At 39.2% G+C, this 21,847-nt stretch overlaps 1 protein-coding gene across 2 annotated transcripts in view; it reads right to left on the reverse strand.

Moving 5' to 3' along the window:
* Window positions 1-21,847, reverse strand: part of Nrx-1 (Neurexin 1) — a 186,394-nt gene that overhangs the window by 11,861 nt on the left and 152,686 nt on the right. For both annotated transcript variants that reach the window (XM_090177050.1, XM_090177049.1), the window contains exons 3-9: window positions 14,035-14,339; window positions 7,893-7,919; window positions 7,636-7,794; window positions 5,420-5,572; window positions 3,407-3,704; window positions 1,847-2,182; window positions 134-351 (exon numbers count right to left, since the gene is read on the reverse strand). In XM_090177050.1, the coding sequence (XP_090033176.1) occupies window positions 134-351; window positions 1,847-2,182; window positions 3,407-3,704; window positions 5,420-5,572; window positions 7,636-7,794; window positions 7,893-7,919; window positions 14,035-14,339 (1,496 nt within the window). The remainder of the gene's footprint in view (window positions 1-133; window positions 352-1,846; window positions 2,183-3,406; window positions 3,705-5,419; window positions 5,573-7,635; window positions 7,795-7,892; window positions 7,920-14,034; window positions 14,340-21,847) is intronic.

The following is a 21,847-nucleotide window of genomic DNA, read 5'->3' on the forward strand; positions in this document are numbered from 1 at the left end:
ACGATAAAACAGGGGGAACGACAACTCGACATCTTGTGACGTAGCACAAACACCCGCGCAGTTCGTGTCAAGATACCAGCGCGTTAGCCTCACCCCCTTACTACGTAACATCGTAGCAAAAGCGAGAATTTACCTTGGTTCCGTTACCCAAACTGTAGACGACGCGAATTCGACCAGAGTCCATCGTGATGACCAAATAGTTGGAGAATTTGTCGGCGACGGTGACCAGGATTAAGCCGTTGGGCCGGGTAGTTCGGAACCTCAATTTGACGTTCTCGGCCTGCGTCTGGAAGCCTTCCGGGATGCTGATCTTCAAGTACTGCTCGCCGTCGAAGCTGAGCGTTGTCGCGTCTGACAAAAAGAAAATTGTAAAACCGGAAGTTTATAAATCTATTACAAATCTCTATCAGTGTGAGTTCCATACGCTGATCACGCATTTTTAGTGGACTTCCTAGTTAATCATTAGGCCATAGATTCGAATTCAGAGAGATCTCCGATTGACGGTTTTGTAACGAAGCGTTTACCCCCTTCCAGCACGTGACCTCCAAAAAATCGGGTTCCTGTTGTTGGTTACTATGGTAACAATGGAGCTAATTTTTTCGGAGTTCCGGCAGCAAGTGGGTAAACGCTATTGACTACGCTCGAGGCAGTGATTTCGAATCTATATTATCTTTGATTAGGTCTAATAAGTGCTATTTGCCTTGTAGTAGAGGCGGTTATCGGTTTGGCTGTACCGTTTCTCCACGCATTGCTATCAGTAATAGTTCTTTCTATAAAATAACTTCGTCTTCTTGTTTTAATGTTTGTTTTACGCCAGAAGGTGGTTTCTTCCGCCTGTTCTCGGACTAAAAGTGTACTCTTTTTACCCTAAAACGTTTTAACACCTGTTCCAGGGATGAGAATTACTCCGGCCCGTAAACTATTCGCTTGTTCCGGAGTATTAGGGCTACTCTTTTTACTGCTTCTGAAAAGGAGGCGTAAAGGAGTAAATCTGCTAAAAAAGCCACAGGTAGTCATTTCGGAAAAACATTTTTACTCCGACTCAAACTATTCGCCACCACAGAATCGGATAAAATTACATCATAGCCTAAAGGCGGATGCACACATAGCCTTCGCGCGCGAAATTTCGCTGGCAAATCGCGTCGCGTCGCGTGACTTAAATAGAATGGAAGTCATGGCGCATGGTCGTGTGCGCGAAAATTCGCAGGCCCAATCGCTTGCGAACCGTATGTGTGTTTGGGCCTTAACTCGAACATGACTACGAGCGCGTGATGAAGTCGCGAGGAATTTCGTATTTCCTAGCACTCGTGCTAAGATTACACCATAAGCCTATCATAAGGTCCCCATAAGCAAAGGTCTAGGCCAAATATTTGACAATCACATACCCGTTATTAAATCTCCGCCGCGAGCCCTTAGCACCGTAGCCAAGGCTTATTAACAATTTTATCGCTTTAAGACTTAAAATTAATCTTTGCAAAATGATTCATCAGAAACTAAAACGGATATTGGAAATAAGAGTTGCGTTCCTGAACGTATTTATTTTTTAAATTTGAGATTTAGACGCGTTTTGTGTGGCATTTATCAAACCGAGCGTAAGAGAATATTTTAGATGTAGAAATTTTGAAAACGAAGATGGCGCTACTACCCTATCGTCGTACGTTAATTTTCTTATCTCCAGGACAACGCCGTTACCATGGACCCTATGGTAGACCTTTACTTATGGGGACCTTATGATTACAGTTCTGTTTTTTGACGTAACAAAAAAAATGTATTTGTATTGATTCTGTTTATCCGACACACTTAGGAAATATAATTATAAATGAAAAGGCCTCGAAGATGAGCGTACCTTTGGCGCAAACGGTGCCCGAATAACTGGTGAAGACGCACTCGCAAATGAATCGGTTCCAGCCTTCAGAACACTGTCCGCCGTTGAGGCAGGGCTGACTGTCGCACTGGGGAGGGGCCGTGTGGCAGGCTGGTCTGATGCTTCCGGAATCTTGCTTCTCGGCGTGAGCGGCGATGTCGATGGCCTTTCCGTTGACCACCAGGTCCCGCATGCAGCCTATGTAGCCGTAACCCAAGAGACCGGTCCACAAATCACTCGGGATGGCGGACTTCTCGGCGGTGGCCGCGATCCCACCCAAATACAATGGCCCTTCCAAGTCCAACTGGTTGGAATTTCCTACGTTTTCAATCATTTTTGTTCGTTAGTATAGTAATAACATAAGTGACATAATAACAATAAGTATGTCCATAAGTCTATAATATTGTTTCATATTTTACTGAGAGCTAGTAACGAAGTGACGTCATCGCAAGAAAATCTCCCTCTAGCGAGGTGCTGTCAAAGGCTACGTGTGACGCGTTAGAAAGAGGACGCAAAACGGCGACGAAGACCATAATGCAGTCTTTCTTGCGAATAGCTCTCAGTAAAACATTTGCGTGTGAAGAATCTTATATACTTATGGTATGTCCATTAGAAAAAATTATCACCGAAACGATTTTCAGAGCTATTGCGCGATCTAGGTTTAGTTCTCAGAGCCCCCTAGTGTTTAAATAGGACTAAGAAAGAAATATACTACTACCAAGGACTATAACACGCTACTCACAAAGGGAGTACTTGAGGTGATTATTGCCGATTTGGCTCTAAGTCGGACGTAATGTAGACCTATGTGAGATATGAAATTACCCATTTCGTGATTTTCAAATTTAAAATAAAATTCATAGCTATAAGACCCTCTGAAACCGAGAAAATCCCATGCTTTTTTAAATGGAGATTTTTTTGTTTTAAGTGGTCAAAAACATTTTCGGTTGCCATGGCAAATCGAATGGGTAGTGCAACGTCTCCTTTTGGGAAATTTCATCTCATACAGGTGTACATTACGGCCGACTTTGAACAAAATCGGCAATAAACCTCTTGGGTACTCCCCAAGACGCAGATTGTCGAGCAGGTCAGTGTCGAAAAAAGGTTCAGTCAGGAAACAATAGGAAGTGGCGTACTTTATGTTACTTATGAAAATAATAATGAAGAAAATGTATTAGACCAATACGCATTTGACGAGGGAGAACATCTCTTTACAGGGGGAACGCCATTAAAGGTTGATTTTTAAATACCCAAAATCTGACCAGATGGCCCCAAATGTCTGAAACCGCAAAAACGTTTTATGTCTAATTTTTCCTGTGTTGAACATAAAACACCCCTTAAAATAGTGTTCTTATTTATGTTCTTTTAATAAGAAATTAGTATTAATTTATTTATATATTTATTTCCCGGCAAAAAGTTAAAAATAGGCGCCATCTAGTATCGACAATAGCATTAAAATCGAACCTCTAAGGGCTTCGCTCTTAATGTTTTTTTCCCTGTACGCCATTTGCGAATCGTTCTATCGCATCTGGTGAAGAGACAAACCTCGGGGGTTAAAATCGACGGCCGATTCGTCGACGGTCACTCGGCCGGACTTTCCAGTTCTCCTCAAGGTGATGGTGTGCCAGTGACCGTCGTCCACTTTGCGGGTGGTGACTTTGACTTTCTCGGCGCCCGATCCGAAATTGAGCAGCAGATAGATATGTCCGTCCAACAGTTCGAAAGCGAAGAAGTCCCCCTGGGCGTTGGCTCCGCTGTTGTACATCAGAATGCCGTTGGGTTCGTTGGTGCGGATTTTGAAGGAGATACTGCCGCCTCTCGTCGCTTGCCAACTGGGCAAAGCCTGCCCAGAGAAAGATAGCGGAGTCAACCAGTTGCCAAAAGGCTAATTATAGTACGGCGCTTAAGTCGCCATCTTCTTTCATTAAAAAGGACATTTGCCAAGAAAGAGCAGCAATAATATTTTAATTTTAATTTAATACTTAATACTAATTTAATACCAAATTTTAATTTAATATTTAATTTTAATTTAATATTTAATTTTAAGTTAATACCTAGTTTTAAGTTAATACCTAGTTTTAAGTTAATACTTAATTTTAAGTTAATACTTAATTTTAAGTTAATACTTAATTTTAAGTTAATACTTAATTTTAATTTAATACTTAATTTTAATTTAATACTAATTTAATACTTCATTTTAATTTAATACTTAATTTAATACTTAATTTTAATTTTTAATACTAATTTAATACTTAATTTTAATTTTTAATACTAATTTAATACTTAATTTTAATTTTTAATACTAATTTAATACTTAATTTTAATTTAATACTAATTTAACACTTCATTTTAATTTAATACTAATTTAATACTTTTATTTTTATTTAATATTAATTTAATTGTTAATTTTTATTTAATATTAATTTAATTGTTATTTTTTATTTAATATTAATTTAATTCCTAATTTTGATTTAATATTAATTTAATTCTTAATTTTTAAGTTAAACCTCCAAGTTCCACTAGATAAAAGGGTTCATATTGCTAGTCTGCTAGAACAGACAGCGACGAAGCTCTCTATAACCTGGGAGCCGGTTTGCAGACATCCAAGGATAGCTCCAACTTTGTCAACGGTGTCAACGAAATTCGTGATATTTTTCCCTTTAACAGAGTATAATTCCGGCACCATCCACGATGCGCCGGATTAAAAAACGACCTTTTGAGAAGTCGGGCTCTTTCATCGCGTTGAACGTCACCCTTCCTAATATTAGCCTACGTACTTAAAAGTGTTCCATCCGCGAGTAGCTCGGATGGGGAAAGGTCATATTTGACTTCAAATGAATTCGCCGAGTTTATATTTCCGCAGGACAAAAATTTCCATCTTTTGACCAAACGTAGTTTTCCCTAAAAATTCATTATACCGAATACCGTACTAAGTATTTAATAAGAAAATTTCCGAAGAGAAGATTAAAGGGTAAAGTTTAAATAATAATCTTTTGAACTAGCTCCGATACTTTGCTTTCTAAAAGAGACGTCTTATCTATTAAATATTTCGTTATATTAAATTTTTGGAAGGCAATGGTAGGTCCGCCACTCTTCATAATGAAATTCTAAAAACGGCCACGTGGTTTCTAAAAGACGATTAAGTTGAATTACTTTTAATGTAGGAGGCCATCTTAAAAGACGCGTATAACGTCTCGGCAACGTTCATCAACATTTAAATTACTTCAGCCATTTCAAAACGTAATATTATTCGTAAATTTTAAAGCAATTTTCCAAGCGACATTTAAACGAGTGTTGTTTTAACATATGTTTTTGTTCGGTCCAAAAGTGGTAGATTTTACCTCATCCCCCGCCTTTAATCACGCTGCGCGGTCGTAATAATTCCGGAGAGGCCATTCTAATAAAATGGCCAGGCCATTTCCGGAGAGATTTTTATAAAGCAAAACGCGCGATAAGGAGAAGAGAGCTTCAAATTTACACAGCGCGGCACTTTCTTAGCGTCGCTATCTCGGTAAACGCTACCTTTTAAAACTTTTTTTCTTGTTTCTAGGGTCTTACCAGAAAGGATTCCCTGGTGGTGAAGGTGACTGGATCGGCGGCTTCAACCTCCTGGCACATAAACTTGACGTTGCCATTAGCTTTGATGAGTTTGTTCCCCGTTCGAGCCATCTCAATTAAGCCGAAACTCAAACTATCCGCGGCGAACTCAACCTGAAAGTGCGGGTCACAAAAAAAACAGAAAATTTTACTTTTTTATCGTAACCGTTATGGGTCATACATTTTCGAGATATAACTACGAAACTTCTGGAATTGCGTGAACTGATTCGTTATATCAGTTTACTGTAGTTTAGTCATTAAACTCCACTAGATACAACTTGGAGTAGTTAGAGCCTAGCTGGATTAAGTAGGATCTAAATAGAGGTGCAGGTGATAAATCGTGTGGTAGAGGCTAAATAGAGGTGCAGATGATAAATCATGTGGTAGAGGCTAAATAGAGGTGCAGATGATAAATCATGTGGTAGAGGCTAAATAGAGGTGCAGATGATAAATCATGTGGTAGAGGCTAAATAGAGGTGCAGATGATAAATCATGTGGTAGGACCTATATAGAAGTACAGATGATAAATAGAGGTGCAGATGATAAATCATGTGTTAGAGGCTAAATAGAGGTGCAGATGATAAATCGTGTGGTATGGGGCTAAATAGAGGTGCAGGTGATAAATCGTGTGCTAGGACCTAAATAGAAGTACAGATGATAAAACTTGTGGTAGTGGCTAAATAGAGGTGCAGATGATACATCATGTGGTAGAGGCTAAATAGAGGTGCAGATGATAAATCATGTGGTAGAGGCTAAATAGAGGTGCAGATGATAAATCGTGTGGTATGGGGCTAAATAGAGGTGCAGGTGATAAATCGTGTGCTAGGACCTAAATAGAAGTACAGATGATAAAACTTGTGGTAGGGGCTAAATAGAGGTGCAGATGATAAAACTTGTGGTAGGGACTAAATAGAGGTGCAGATGATAAAACGTGTAGTAGGGGCTAAATAGAGGTGCAGATGATAAATTATGTGGTAGAGGCTAAATAGAGGTGCAGATGATAAATTATGTGGTAGAGGCTAAATAGAGGTGCAGATGATAAATTATGTGGTAGAGGCTAAATAGAGGTTCAGATGATAAATAATAAGGTAGGGGCTAAATAGAGGTGCAGATGATAAATAATAAGGTAGGGGCTAAATAGAGGTACAGATGATAAATCGTGTGGTAGTGGCTAAATAGAGGTGCAGATGATAAATCATGTGGTAGGGGCTAAATAGAGGTGCAGATGATAAATCGTGTGGTAGTGGCTAAATAGAGGTGCAGATGATAAATCATGTGGTAGGGGCTAAATAGAGGCGCAGATGATAAATCGTGTGGTATAGGGCTAAATCGAGGTGCAGGTGATAAATTGTGTGGTAGGGGCTAAATCGTGGTGTAGAGGAAAAATCGTGTTAGAGGTTAAATCTGGGTTCCGATAATAAATCGTGGTGTAGAGGATAAATTATGGTTCAGAGGTTAAATTGTGGCTCAGCGGATAAATCGTGTTCGAAGTTAAATCTGGGTTCCGAGGATAAATCACGGTGCAGAGGCTAGTCCATCAACTAAATCGTGGGACAGAGACTAAACTGTGTGGTAGGGGCTAAATAGTGGTGCGGATGATAAATCGTGTTAGAAATCGTAGGGCAGAGGTATGGCGCAAAGTCTAAATCGTACTATGTCGTACTCTTTCCCGCCAATAACCTCCGAACTTGTGAACGTCTCTAACCCGAAATGGAGCGAACTAGACAGAGTGAGGGAGGAAGGCGGCTCGCGAGGTTGTTATCCTCGGCGTTTATGAGATATCTTTCCATCCCGTTCGAAAAAGAATCTGGCCTCTTAAAGTATGTTTCTAGAAGCCGTTTTCTTTTGTGTATGGAAAACATTAGACGAAGCGACGGCGCCTAACACGTTCAAAATGGAAATCGCGGCTCTTTCGGCGAAAACGAGCCGCCAAAGGAAGGGACGCCGTAAATGACCGGAACGAGCCAGCGCGGAAAAAATACATCACTTTTAAATCGATAAAGTTTCCCCGGATAAACGAGAAAACGACGAGATAGCCAGCGCCCGAAATGACAAAATTTGCATAATTAGGCTTTAAATAGGCTTAGAGATAAGCCTAATTATCTCTATTTATTACACACTTCCCCCTTTTTTCGAGCGAGTGTAAAGCCGGGATTTAAGTTAAAATTTGAAGCTACCTTACGGAGACATCCGACGAAATTGCGTCTAATTTTGGCCCCCACGTTGGAGCTGGTGCGGTCACTGCCTCCGACGAACAGGACGCTGCTGGACAAGAGCGAAAAGGTGCCGGCCGTGGATCCACGTTGGGTGTACACTCCGTCGACGGTGATCGAAAACTAGCGAACGAGAAGAGATAATATCACCTTCTATAAGCGATTTCTATCTAAATAAAGGTTAGTTTTCTTGAACGTGTAAATAGAAGAGGTGAACTTACGTGGCAGAAACCGGCGGCCTTTGTTATCTGCGATAAAAGATAAATATATTTCATTCATGAGGCTCATTTTCAATTCTACCAAATTATTCCGAAATTTAAATCGCGTTCATTCTTGACTATAGGCTAAAATACTACTAGGATTTAGATGGGTTTACGGTACAATTATCGAACCGAGCTGGTACGTGACCTATATGATCCAATTTTAATGTTGGACATTGAGAGTTGATGCTAAGAGGTTGATTTTATTAAAATATTGTTATTATTATATAAAAATCTAGTTTGTACCAAACAAAATGTTTTAGAGATAAAAATAATATAATAATTATCAGCTAGGCCAGTACCCAAGGCTACACTTTAGGCTTTTAATGTAGGGCTGTGCGAGTACTCGAACATCATCGATTTCTCAGCATTTTTTAAGGTCGAGGTTTTCCCTGACCATCACCGGAGATTTTCCCTGACTTATTTTGTGCCAAGATTTGGTATTTTTTAACTTATATTTTAGAAAAAGTTTCCTATTTACCACCTAAATTAAATTCCCTGATTTTTAGATTAATTTTTAAAATACTGACTTTTCCCTGATTTTTATACCCATAATCAAATTCCCTTACATTTCCCTGATTTTTAAACTATTTTTTAAAATTCCCTGATTTTTATACCCATAATCAAATTCCCTGACATTTCCCTGATTTTTAAACTAATTTTTAAAATTCCCTGATTTTTATACCCATATTCAAATTCCCTGATTTTTATACCCATATTCAAATTCCCTGATTTTTATACCCATAATCAAATTCCCTGACATTTCCCTGATTTTTAAACTAATTTTTAAAATTCCCTGATTATTATACCCATATTCAAATTCCCTGATTTTTATACCCACATTAAAATTCCCTGATTTTTATACCCATATTAAAATTCGCTGATTTTTATACCCATATTAAAATTCCTTGATTTTTATACCCATATTCAAATTCCCTGATTTTTATACCCAAATTAAAATTCCCTGATTTTTATACCCATATTAAAATTCCCTGATTTTTATACCCATATTAAAATTCCCTGATTTTTATACCCATATTAAAATTTCCTGACTTTAACATGACTTCCAGGTTTTCCAGATACCGTGGCAACCCTGTAAACCTTTCCCGACGGAAATACTCCAGACAGAATCGGATTGAACGCTACATTCTAAACCATAGAAAGTAAACGTAAGGCCCTCGAGCGATATTAAAGACAAAATAAAAAGAAACGAGAGTTCGTTAAGGAATCGCCGATCACTTGGAAGATGCTCGAGAGAAAAATAATTTCGGAAAGGCGTCCGAGAGAACAATGCGGTACATTCCCTCTCTAGAGAAACGGGGGGCGAGAAAACCGAAGTCGTTCAAGATTTATTTAACGCGCGCAAAAGAGGAATTGAAAATTCAGAAACCAGAAAGAGAAATTTCACGGGCTTTTATCAAATTGGGGAAATAGCGGCCGCGACTTGGGAATTAAAAGGGGGAATCTTGTTCGATTAGAGGTCAGCAGTCTCACCCTCTTTAAGCGGGACTCTTTCCGCGCGACCCCCCGAGTTTCTGGGCCTTGTAATTCGGCTTGGTCAGTCGACCGAAGTGGCGCCCTCCCACCAGGACCTTCATTTCCCTTTCATTAAGGTTAATCGACGATGTACTATTTTTCTCTGGCCTTTCCTTTATTCTTTTCGAGGTATTTTCAAATGATTACTTTGACGCTTTCAGAATCGCCCTCCGCCGGTACCTCGTCTTTTCCATTTCTAAATTCGCGGTTCACCGAGGGACGGAAAACAACGCGATCAGCACGACGTTACCTTTATACAGGGTGTTTCAAAGTTGAGAAGTACGCCCATTTTCCTACGATGAGTTAAAAGAGCGCCTGAGAGCTTCAAAGTGTGGCCTACTAGCCCCTGGAAGTAGGCTGCAACAAGCACCAAACCAAGCAGCAAGGAATTGCGAACATAATAATAATAATAATACCCTTGGCACCACCTTAGGCCTAAGTCATCAAGCGACTTTTAAAGCCGTTAATTCAGGTGGCCGGGTTACAAATGCGTAGGAGGGTGGTGGCAGGCCCTTCATGCCACGCGAGCCAACAGCTCCCTACACTAACTATTACCGTCAACATCCACAACTTTTTATGGAAGGGAAAACCGAAGAACTCGGGGGAAAACCCCTTAAACCAGTGGGGAGATAGTTGTTCCAAACTTCCGAGTTTTAACCCAGTGCCACAAGTTGGGATCGAACCCGGCTCATCTTGCTACGAGGCGAAAGTGCTAACCACTCTACCACCCCACATTAAGCTTTGGGTTCGTGGGATAGGTAAAAAAGGACTTTGTAAACAAATCGAGGTAACCAGCGTAAAAAAGTAAACTGAAACAGTATTCAAAGTCGTTATGGACCACGAGTTCTAATCTCTTTCAAACTGCAACAATGGAGTCCACCTCGGAAGAACTGGCGGATATTCATTTCGTGTATGGACTAGCGGATGGCAAAGCTTTGGCTGCTCAACATCTCTACCAGGAAAGGTACCCGAACCAGCGCATCCCCGTGCTTGTTGCAGCCCACGTCCAGGAGGTAGCGAAAACGTATTTATGTTACTGAGAACGTACCAGTCAAACCCGTTTGCAGATTGAAACGAAAAGTAGTACCTACTGACAATAATTTATTTATTCAGGGTTGCCAGAATATTTTTAGATTCAAGTTCCCTGACCATTTTAAGAGATTTTCCCTGACTTTTAAGGGCAAAATTAGACAGTTGTTATTTTATATTTTATCAGGAATTAATAAATTTAAATCAACTTATATCTCACCGCTTTTGTTTAAACTCGGGAGTTAAATTGACTTTTATGTCACTTAAGAAACCCTGAAGGGAAATGTTACTACGCGCTTTAGTTTTGCCATGACAACCGAAAACATTTTGGACAACGAAAATATAACATTTATTTAAGTAAATTATCATGGAAAAATTGAAAATCCTAATGAAATATTTCACATATTCAAAGATTATAAAAAAAAACGAAAAAAAAAAACAAAAGGTGGTTAAATATGTAGTATATATAATTAATTTGGGTAAATGCAAGTGAATTTGGAAACCTTCGTGAATTTTTCGAAATTAATTTGCATCTACCCAAAACTTATTCATTTTAATTATATATACCCCAATTTAACACCTTTAGTTTTTCTTTATAAAAAAAAGTCTTTGAAAATTTTAAGTTTTTCATAGAGGATCTGAGATTTTCCCATGTTAATTTACATAGAGAAATGATCTTATTTAGTTGTCAAAAAAGTTTTCGATTTCCATGGCAAACTAAAGTCAATATCTACAGTTTTCAAGTTACATAACTTAACTCCCGAGTTAAAACCAAATCGGTGAGTTACAACTCGGGTAGTCTCCTTACCAGTACAAAGGTGATTGCAACGTTAAAAAAATTAGCAAAACTTCCACTGATCTAGAGTAAAATTACCTTTAAAAAGTGTTAAGCTATAAAATTGAATACCCTGACTTTTTACAAATTTCCTGACTTTCTTTTTAGGCCCATTTTTGATTTGCTTGATTTCCCTGACGTGCGGCAACTCTATTATTTACGGTTAGTATATTATTATCTTTACTGTCAATTAAGGTTGAAATAAATATAGCGAATTAAGAATGTACCAACTACTTTGTTATTTAAAATGAATTAAAGTTATTTAATGCTTAAAGTTGAAGGAACTAAATTAATAGTTAAACGTAACTTTTCCAACGGAAAAAATAAATAGTTTTTACGGACGGTACCAGATGGCGCGATACGAGATTCCCTTTGAGAGGGGATATTAGCGGGCCTACCTAGAAGGTAGCTTCGCACGTTCTAAGTAACCTAAATAAGTTCTTGGTTTCAGCGATAAAAATGCGCGAGGGGAAGTTGTTGCGGATATTCGGCTCCAAATTCAATTACTTTATCGCCCCAGTATACTTACCAATTGAATTAAAAACGGGATCCTATCTAATTTTTGATCTAATTTGTAGATCAAAAGCCGGTGTTTCGTTAAAATATTCTAATTTTATTAATATCGCGTGTTTGGTATTAGATAAAATAGGGCCGCGTAACACGAGCACCTTTTGTACTTTATTTTAATACGGTCACCTGAATGTTCGGACAACGTTTAATATCGAGTGTAGTCTATCTTGATTAAAACGCAAAGGCGGCGTAGCGTCATCGTTGAAGGGAAAAGTGAAAAAAATAATTGTTGACGTGGTATAAACATTATATCCTTTGAAGGTTCGGGGAGGGGGGGATCTGGTTTTTATATAAAGTCAACAAACTTTCGGCGTTACTTTAATTAATTTTTTTTAATGAAGGCTGGAGACCGAATTAATAGCTTTAAAACAGGTGGGAGTGTTCAAACAAAATCCACACCCCTCCCTACCCCGCCGTCATAACGGAAAAAAAGTTAAATAATTTGGAAAGCGGTGGGGTGGATCGAATCGCTATCGATCTGGTAATCACGGAGTAGAACAGTTCGTCGATTTATCAAAATCCTGTTTATCGGCTGGTGATTAAAATTTCCGCAGCCACCGTCTCTACATTTTAAAATCTTCAACTGATTTTTCGGGGATTAATTTCGGCAGATTTCCGCCTTAAATCAGGACACTAATACTCTTAAAAGAACAGTAAAAACGTCGTTAGAGAGGAACGCGCGAAACGAAGGTTTAAGGGTTATTTTCAGCGTCCCTTCATTACCGACGTGCTCCAGGGATTAACCCCAAGTGATTAATTATATTACGATTGGGATGTAGGCAGGCACTTTTTTCCCTCCACCAAACTCGCTTTTTAAAAGGTCAACTTTTACCAAACAAGTCGGTAAAAACGCGGAGAAGTTAAATCCCCCTATGCTAAATCCAGGATCTCTTTATTGAGAGGTCAGAGCACTCTTTGGTTTCGGTTCGTCAGTTTCAGGCCCGGAAAAATTTCATTCTGCTCTTTTTCTCCAACTATACTGTTACCCCCAAAACTATATAAAATAAATTATTTAAAACAATGGCACCAATCAGGAATCCATACGGAATGTTTATCCGTATGGTAAGATCACTCTGACGGCTTTAGCCCCGCCTACGCGATAAAAAAACCCCTCTGCGCGCGCTCCCCTCTAACGTTGTTGTTTGTTAAGTTAACATAGTGACGTCAAAAAAACCGTCAGCCATATCGAGACGAAAATCTGCCACGATAAGCATTCCAAGTATTTAAAAAGAAATCAAATAATACATATTAAATTGTTAAAATTCAGTAGATGTATTAGTGGGCATCTTTTATTTAGGCTATTCCAATTTACGCCCTAAAAATGATGTTAGTTCCACCAGCGTTCATTAGATATTTTCCGCTTTCTGTACTCTCTTTCTATCAACCAGAAGCAGACTACGTTCGCGAAGAATGGGTTGCAATTACAAAACGGCAGAGATAAGCCCGCTGACCTTGTTCCGGGATTTCGGAGTAGGGTAAGAAGAGTAACCGTATGACTTCATTTTACTCCGATTCTGTGAAGGCGAATAGTCCGGGTAAAAATATCTGAGTAAAACGTTTATAGCCCCAATACTCTGACCTTGACGAATAGTTTACGGTGTAGAGTAATTATCTCCACCAGAACAAGCGAATAGATTCATTTAGAGTAAAAGGTGTACTTTACTTAGAGCAACACCTTTTGTTCCAGAATAAGCAGAAATAATCCTCCTTTTAATTATCAGCTAAACTAATTCCCAAGGGACCACAAAGGTCTAAGTCAACTAGTGTGAAGCCAATTAACAATCAGCTAGGCTAATACCCAAGGCACCCCCTTAGGCCTAAGTCATCAAGCGACTTTTAAAGCCTTTAATTCAGGTGGCCGGGTTACAATGCGTAGGAGGGTGGTGGCAAGACCTTCATGCCACATGAGCCAACAGCTCTCTACACTAACTATTACCTTTAACCTCAACAAGTTTTTTATGGAAGGGAAACCGAAGAGCTCGTGGGAAACTCAACGCAGAAGGAATTGTTCCGAGTTTTCCCCCAGTACCACAAGCTGGGATCGAACCCGGCTCCTCTCGCTGCGAGACGAAAGTGCTAACCACTCCGCCACCCCACATTACCGGTGGCCGGGTTAATGTCGTTAATTCTCACCTCTCTGACTTTCCTGTGAACCAGGACTTTGTGCCATTGATTGTCGTCGAATCTGACTTTCGCCGGTCGAACTGCCTTCTCGACGGAGCCCGAACCCAAGGTGACGGTCAAGACGATGACCCCGTCCCTCAGGCTGAGCATCATGAAGTCGTCGTTGAGGCCGGTGTAGAACAGCATGCCGCTGGGTTGCCTGGTCTTGAAGTACAACGACACCTGGTCGCTGGACGCCACGATGGCCGCCTTCATCTTAGGGTCGTAGGACAAGTATTCCGAGCCCCGGAATGTCGCTTCCGCCGACGGTTTCTCTGTAAGGACAAAAGAAATTTCCCTGTTTAATTACCTCACAGCAAATTTTTATTTGAAAAGTCACTACCGCCATCTCTGGATTCGTTGCTAAACCACTATTTAGCCAAAAACAATTTCTTAAGTTCAGTGAGCTTTTAATATTATTTTCGCAGCAATGTCTTAGGATTTATTCACGACAAAAAAGGTACCATTTATACGTAAAACAAATTTTAATGGTGCACCGTGAAGCGAGCTGGAAAATGAATTGGGCTGACCAAAAGGGGTCGACCGGGTCTTTTTTCGCCTGATGCAGTGATCGACATTTTGAGAAATATCTGATCAGCTTACGCCCTTGCTCATTTGAGCTTCGAATTCAGTACTGCTCCCTTGTCGCGCTCATTTGAGAGGGTAAAATCGGTGTACCTCTCTTTTCGCGCTCGTTTGAGAGTGTAAAATCGATGCTCCTCTCTTTTCGCGCTCATTTGAGAGGGTAAAATTGGTGCTGCTTCCTTTTAGCGCTCATTTGAGAGGCAAAATCGGTGCTGCTACCTTTTCGCGCTTATTTGAGAGGCAAAATAGGTGCTTCTATAATATCGCGCCAATTTCTGAAAAACAATTATTTACCGTTGATTGTCGCTCAAAATGACAAAACCTTACAAATGAGGTGAGCGGTGCCCATCACTGTTCATATAATGAAGTAGCGAGAGATAAATTCGGCATCAGAGAAATCTGTATCTTTGACGTCATAAAACCGAATCACGCGCGGAAAAAAATTATCCGGTTTCGATCCCTATTTCGTCAGAGGAACACGTTTAAATACCACTCCCTGGCCTTCTCTCCAAGGCCAAACCCAATTATAAATAAATAAATGACCGTGACTCTGGCTGCGTTGCAATCTCCGCATAATCGCGCCAACGTCATTTTCGGAAACAAATCGCATCCGTTTCTACCTCTCATTACCTAATTAAACCCCCCGCGGGTGCTATTCACTTATAAGGGCTCTTGCGGGGTAAACAATTCCGGTTTGTCTCCCCTTTTACATTGTAGCTATGGTTTCCGCTTCGGGCAAACACCTACAATCAAGTCGCTTTACTTAACGCGATGGACTATTGGCGAAACATGTATTATCGGGTATGCTAAATCATTTTAAACGTTGACGAGGGAGCTCAGAACTATTTCGAAATTTAATTTCGGTTACATTCGCGTCCGTTTGTTGACGGTTTGCGACTCAGGTACGTATGCTAATTGTTCGCGACTAAATTGTAAGTCTAATTAAAGTTAATAAACGGAAGACTCGTTTCTAGGCGTAAATTAGTTTAAATTACTATTCGCATTAGACTTTCAAATCGAGAAAATGTTTGAATTAACAAAAATATTACACCAAGTACTCAAGTATTTTCCTTAAATTTTTGAGGACGGATATTTTAAAGCTATTACATACTTCGTAAAAGTTTTCTCTCGAGCAACAAAAGCTTACCCAAAATCCATAAGCCAAAACCCTTTGGGCGATAAAAACTGTAATATTATGAAACAATCCGTACAATCAGAAGTATATAATATATCTCTTAGTAGACAAGTATTCATCTACCTATCCCTGGCTAATGTTATACGCCTGGAAAATTTACCTACACAGGTTCTCTTGGATTTTACAAAAAACGTTTGGGGCCAACCAAGCAGGGGCCTAGTCCGGCCTACACATCACAAGGGGGAGGTGGATGTAGTGGGTTAATACGGCACTGGTAAAATATGATTTATCAATAGGTCACTATCCCTACGCACTGTCATTTTTAAATTTTACGCCTTTGAGAGGTAAGTTTGAACCATTTGTCAGAAAATTATCGCGAAGGTACGTATTTAAGAGCTTAGATGGATACTTCTCTCCTGAGAGGTATAAACTTCTGGTATTATTTAAACGCGATTTTTCTATCAGGAATTTACTGTTTCCAGGATTGCAACTCTTTCTAAAGTACCACTCCCGGTACAATTAAACTTTTAGCTCGTAACCACGAATAAAAATAGAGTTTCATAATTCTTCTTCGCTCGCCTATACAGCATCGTTACGGAGATTTAAAAGCCAATTTTAGTAATTGAAAGCTTTGAAATGGGACGAACGCCGCTTTCGGGGTGAAATATATCTTTCGGCAGTGTGTGATATTTCTCTCACGAATGCCCTCGAGGCAGCCATTTTTACCAGGCTTTCGCTTTCCTAATCCCGGCCGTGGTTTTTGGTAATATTTCTGCCGCAATCTCGGAAGGCTCTTCTATATGACGGATCGAGACTGAGGGCGAGAGAAAAAAGACGCGGAGGCGAGAGTATGGATGGGGTTCGAGAGATGAATCCCGATTTTTAGGAGCGGAGACGATGGCGTGTGGGCGCGCGAGGGGTGGACAAATAGAGGGGGTTGCTGTAAGGAAGGGTTCACAGACGCTATTAGAGGCAACTAGGCGTTTCTTCGGGCCCCCCTCCCTCGGGGGAGTGTCTAAATTAAATAAAAGGTGCGAAATAAAGGAAGAGCGGGCCCGGGCGAACTTCGAAAGGTCAAAGGGTTCAAGCGACGGGGATACGAAATGTTACCCTTTCAAGAATTGCGGTAAGGCGACCGTAAAAGTACTAACACGTTGAGAAGATTTTTTGGGTTTATGATAGGATCAAGAACTTGCTCCTCAACCAAATGGAAACCATCTATTTCGCTTCAATTTTAATTAATTGTTACGGAAAAATTCGACTAAATTTAACGATTTAATTAATATAATTTATCATATATAACAAAATAGTTGAAAAATTATGCAAGAAAAATATTTTAAGACATGTTAACGACAGATGCTATTACGACTATGTCCCCTAGGAGGGGTTTTACAATCACCGTGTCTGTCTGTCTGTAGGTCTGTCTGTCTGGGCTGCGAACGTGTACGCTTTTTCGGTGCAAAGTGTAATCACTGCGTTCGCAGTTTCTTGGAATTAGGGAAAAGCATTTTCCAAAAGAGCACTCTTTTTGCTATTGGGTGTAGTATAATTTTTTCTTTCAATTTGCTTTAGTATCGGGTGGGATTCGAACCGGAGCCCTCCTGCACGACAGGTGAGCGTTCTACCACAGAACCACGGATACATGTTACGCTTCACTGAAAAATAGAAACTCTTCAGAGGAGAGGTATATTTTGGCTTTCCAACTTGTTCAATTTGAGGTGCAATTTTCAGTGACACATCTTACAGTCTTGCTTATAGGTGAATAAAACGTATTAGGGTAAAAAGAGTAAATTTTTAGTCCAAGAACAGGCGAAAAGAAACCATCTTCTGTAAAACGAGTCGACTCGTACGTTCTCCGTAGCTTAAATTCGTTCTGGATATAATTTATTAATTTTCTCCATTACAATATGGTTACCATCAGTTAATTAAGTGTAAGATGGTTTCTACGTTGGTGATGATGTTTCGTATAGATGGCGTTAGTAGGACTACATCTTGTAAATAAACTTCACCCTCAGCACCAGTGTAAAGCGTGTGGAACACTTTTACAGGCGCCAGTAGGCCAAATATTTTTTAAAAGGGTAAAATATGAGAAATATAGAATATGAAAATACTTATATTTCATACGTAATAATAGATAAATAGAGAAGACACGGTACAGACAAAAGATCATCCATAAATGTATATAGACAGTGTAAATCTGATATCCGCAGAACCATTGGCATTTCGACCACGACTATCAAATTTTGACAAGGCAAACAAGTTTTATTATATAGCATATAAAACAAAAAATCCGGCAAAAATACGAAATTTAGAATTCCGGTTTGTTACAAGAGCGCAACAGAAAATAGAGCAAAATATCGCTTTCGGGTCTTAGATATAAAGAGGAGAAGGAGCCGGAGCCGGGTAGGTATTACGGAGAACGTGCTTAAATTACCAAAATCCTCTTCAAAGTTGCCTAAAAAGGGGAACAAAAAGATCCGAGCACGGTCGCCACCAAAAACGGATAAATTGAGTAAAACAAGATTTCCCACATATATCCTATACACTATATATAAAGAGGGTCGTTACCCGCCCCAAACGTCGCTCGATGGAAACGATAGGGTTACGACGGGAACAGAATGTACCGCGTTCCCACCTTTAATCGACATTATCTATTAACTTTGAAATAGTACATAGACAAAAGACAAAGCAAACATACTCGAGTATATGAGACGCGGTCGGTTATACGCGAGCGAGAGAGGAAAGTTAGTCGGATAAAAATGGGGGGAGGAACAACTTGAACAAGAGGATGAGGATGGAGATGGAGAATGAACCACGGATGGAACAACATCCTTCGTATAAACAAGAGGGAAAGAGAAGGGAAAACTGTTTCATCTTCGTTTATGAATTATACAGCTCACTCGCTCCCTCTAGCGTGCTTATCAGAAAATATCGCCAGAGGGTGCGATGGCCGTACTACGTTTTCTCTCCCCATTTTCTAAAACACATAAATCAACAAAATGCCATTTTTATTCATAAAGATGATATATAAGTGAGACGTGGAAGAGGGGACCCGAGGGAGAATGACCGTTTTCAAAACGAGGGAATCAAAGTATCAACGGCGCTGACTGTAGTAGTTCGGAATTGCCCACTTAAATGCCGCTATATGGTCTGTATAAAAAGACTCTTGCGAAATAGCCGCCTATCAATATCTACGGCGGCCAAATATGGAGGGATATGGTATTTTTATAAAGACACATCCTTACGTGTAAAGGGTCACTGGAATGCAGTTACGGTTATTGGTTTATTGTTTTCAAATGTCGAAGTTTTTCATATATATGCTTTTACTTAAAGTATCAGTCTTTAAAGAACGCTAAGAATGTATATGGCAGCGGAGGGTACAGCGGAGATTTATGTATTTTACATTAATGTCTTTTAATGATGATATTGTATATATTGTATTTTAATATATTAAGAAATACTCCTGACGAATTGAAAAATAACCTCGTAAGGTTTGAAACGTTGTGTCTTAGCCTGTATTATGGCTTCATTTTAGTTGTAAAAATTATTTTAATAAATTTTTCGATTCGTCATGAGTATTCCTTAATATATCAAATTACTCTATACAATTTCCTCACCATGACAAAAATTAGCTCCACTATTAATTACGATAGACTAGATGAATTAGTAGCCTGTGCGAGTAGTGGAGTTAGGCATTCGAGTCGGTTATCGAGTATCAAATATTTTTTCATCGAGTATTCGAGTCGAGTAATATTGAAATCGAGTCGAGTAATATTGAAATCGAGTCGAGTAATCGAGTACTTGATTAAGGGGAAACTTTCTCTTATTCGAGTCGAATAACTTTAAAAAACTCGAGTAATATTTTTAACTAGCCGGGTTATCGAGTACTTGATTAGGAGCTGGTTTTATTCAAGTAATTATGAAATTAAATTTAAAAGGAGTATAAAGTAACTTTCAATGCTGAAAAATATTCCTTTCATTTAAATGAACCACAGTTTCCACAACTTTGTAGGTACCGTTTATTATACCCCAAAATGTTGTCAAAATCCTTCTCTAAACTTTGAAGCAACGAGGATAGAAAAAACTAATACGCGGCGAGTTTAGAGAGCAGCTTATTCGAGTAATCGGGTACCCGAATATGCAATTTTTTGGAACTCGGTAATCGACGAGTATTCTCCAATTTCTTATTCGAGGTCGAGTTCGAGTACTCGGCCTTTTTTTGAGGTACTCGCACAGCCCTTCCTGTTAATTAAAGACTATGTTCTTGGAATGAGAAAACATAATTTTCGACCAAATTCTGATGTTATTTGTCTATATCGAAAGTCCGCTGTTATTTATACATATTCGGAATAAGATTCCGCTATTTTGGTTTAGTGTTATTTATTCATAAAAGGGCTCATATTTCGCTGTTATTTATCCAGATCCGAGTTCAAATAAAGGTGTTATTTATTCAGAACCAGGTTCAAATTTCATTTTTATTTATATCTCAATTCCAGGTTATTTATACTTATTCGTGTTCAAATTCCGTGATTATTTATGAGTGTCCGTGTTCGAATTCCCGCGTTGTTTATTCAGATTCGGCTTAAAATTTCGTTGTTTTTTACATCCTATTTCAGGGAATTTTGTCCACATTCGGTTATTATTAATCCGTATCCGGGTTCAAATACGGTTATTATTAATCCGTATCCAGGTTCAAATTCGGTTATTATTAATCCATATCCGGATTCAAATTCGGTTATTATTAATCCATATCCGGATTCAAATTCGGTTATTATTAATCCGTATCCTGGTTCAAATACGGTTATTATTAATCCGTATCCGGGTTCAAATACGGTTATTATTAATCCGTATCCGGATTCAAATTCGGTTATTATTAATCCGTATCCAGGTTCAAATTCGGTTATTATTAATCCATATCCGGATTCAAATTCGGTTATTATTAATCCGTATCCGGGTTCAAATTTGGTTATTATTTATCCGTATCCGGGTTCAAGTTTGGTTATTATTTATCCGTATCCAGGTTCAAATTCGGGTATTATTAATCCATATCCGGATTCAAATTCGGTTATTATTAATCCATATCCAGATTCAAATTCGGTTATTATTTATCCGTATCCGGGTTCAAATTCGGTTATTATTTATCCGTATCCGGGTTCAAATTCGGTTATTATTAATCCGTATCCGGATTCAAATTCGGTTATTATTAACTCGTATAAGGTTCAAATTCGGTTATTATTAACTCGTATAAGGTTCAAATTCGGTTATTATTAACTCGTATAAGGTTCAAATTCGGTTATTATTTCAAATCTCGGTGTATTTTATCCAAATCCCGGTGTTATTTGTCCATAAACGGATTCAACTTCCAGTGTCATTTATCTCCATCGGGGCTCAACTTCCGGTGTCATTTATCGATACATCGATGGTCTCAATTTAAATAGAAACTCAGCGTGCGTAGGTGAACAACCTCAAAGGCAGAGAAAAACAAGTTTTCGATTTCGATCGTCGCATCAGATAAAAAAGTAAGAGTGTAAAAAAAAGCAATAGTAAAAATAGAGTGGGCTAAATCTCTCAAGAGTCGTCATAAAAAATAGAACGATTGGGCGGGGAATTGAGCCATAGTGGCGATACTATGGCTGGAGGGTGGCCCCCTCGTGGTGAAAGCCCGCATCACACTCGTTGCGAGAAACAGAGCGTGGGTGGGAGTGGACAAACGAGGGATATTTCAAGTTTGAAGTGACCACCTAGTAGTATAAATCAGGACAGCCCTCTCGAGACAGCGGCGACCCCTACCGGTCGAGAGGAGTTATTTCGAAACTCGGACACGGGAAAGGGGGAGTCGTCCGCCCCCGACAAAAATAAAAAGAGGTAATAAAAGAAACTATATCGGGAGAAGAAGAATTCTAGAATTGCATTCAACTTGGCAATAGCCGCGTTGAAATTCGCGCCTATTTCTACAATGCTGACAAAAAAGCCATAAAAAAGGACTCTTTTTTACCCCAACAGTTTCTCTTCGATCCAGCGCCGGACTCTAAGCGTCGCTCTTTGAAGAAGAAAGAAAAGTAT

This window comes from Leiobunum rupestre, chromosome 6 (assembly GCF_980474605.1).
Source record: "Leiobunum rupestre chromosome 6, qqLeiRupe1.1.hap1, whole genome shotgun sequence".
NCBI lineage: Eukaryota > Metazoa > Arthropoda > Arachnida > Opiliones > Sclerosomatidae > Leiobunum > Leiobunum rupestre.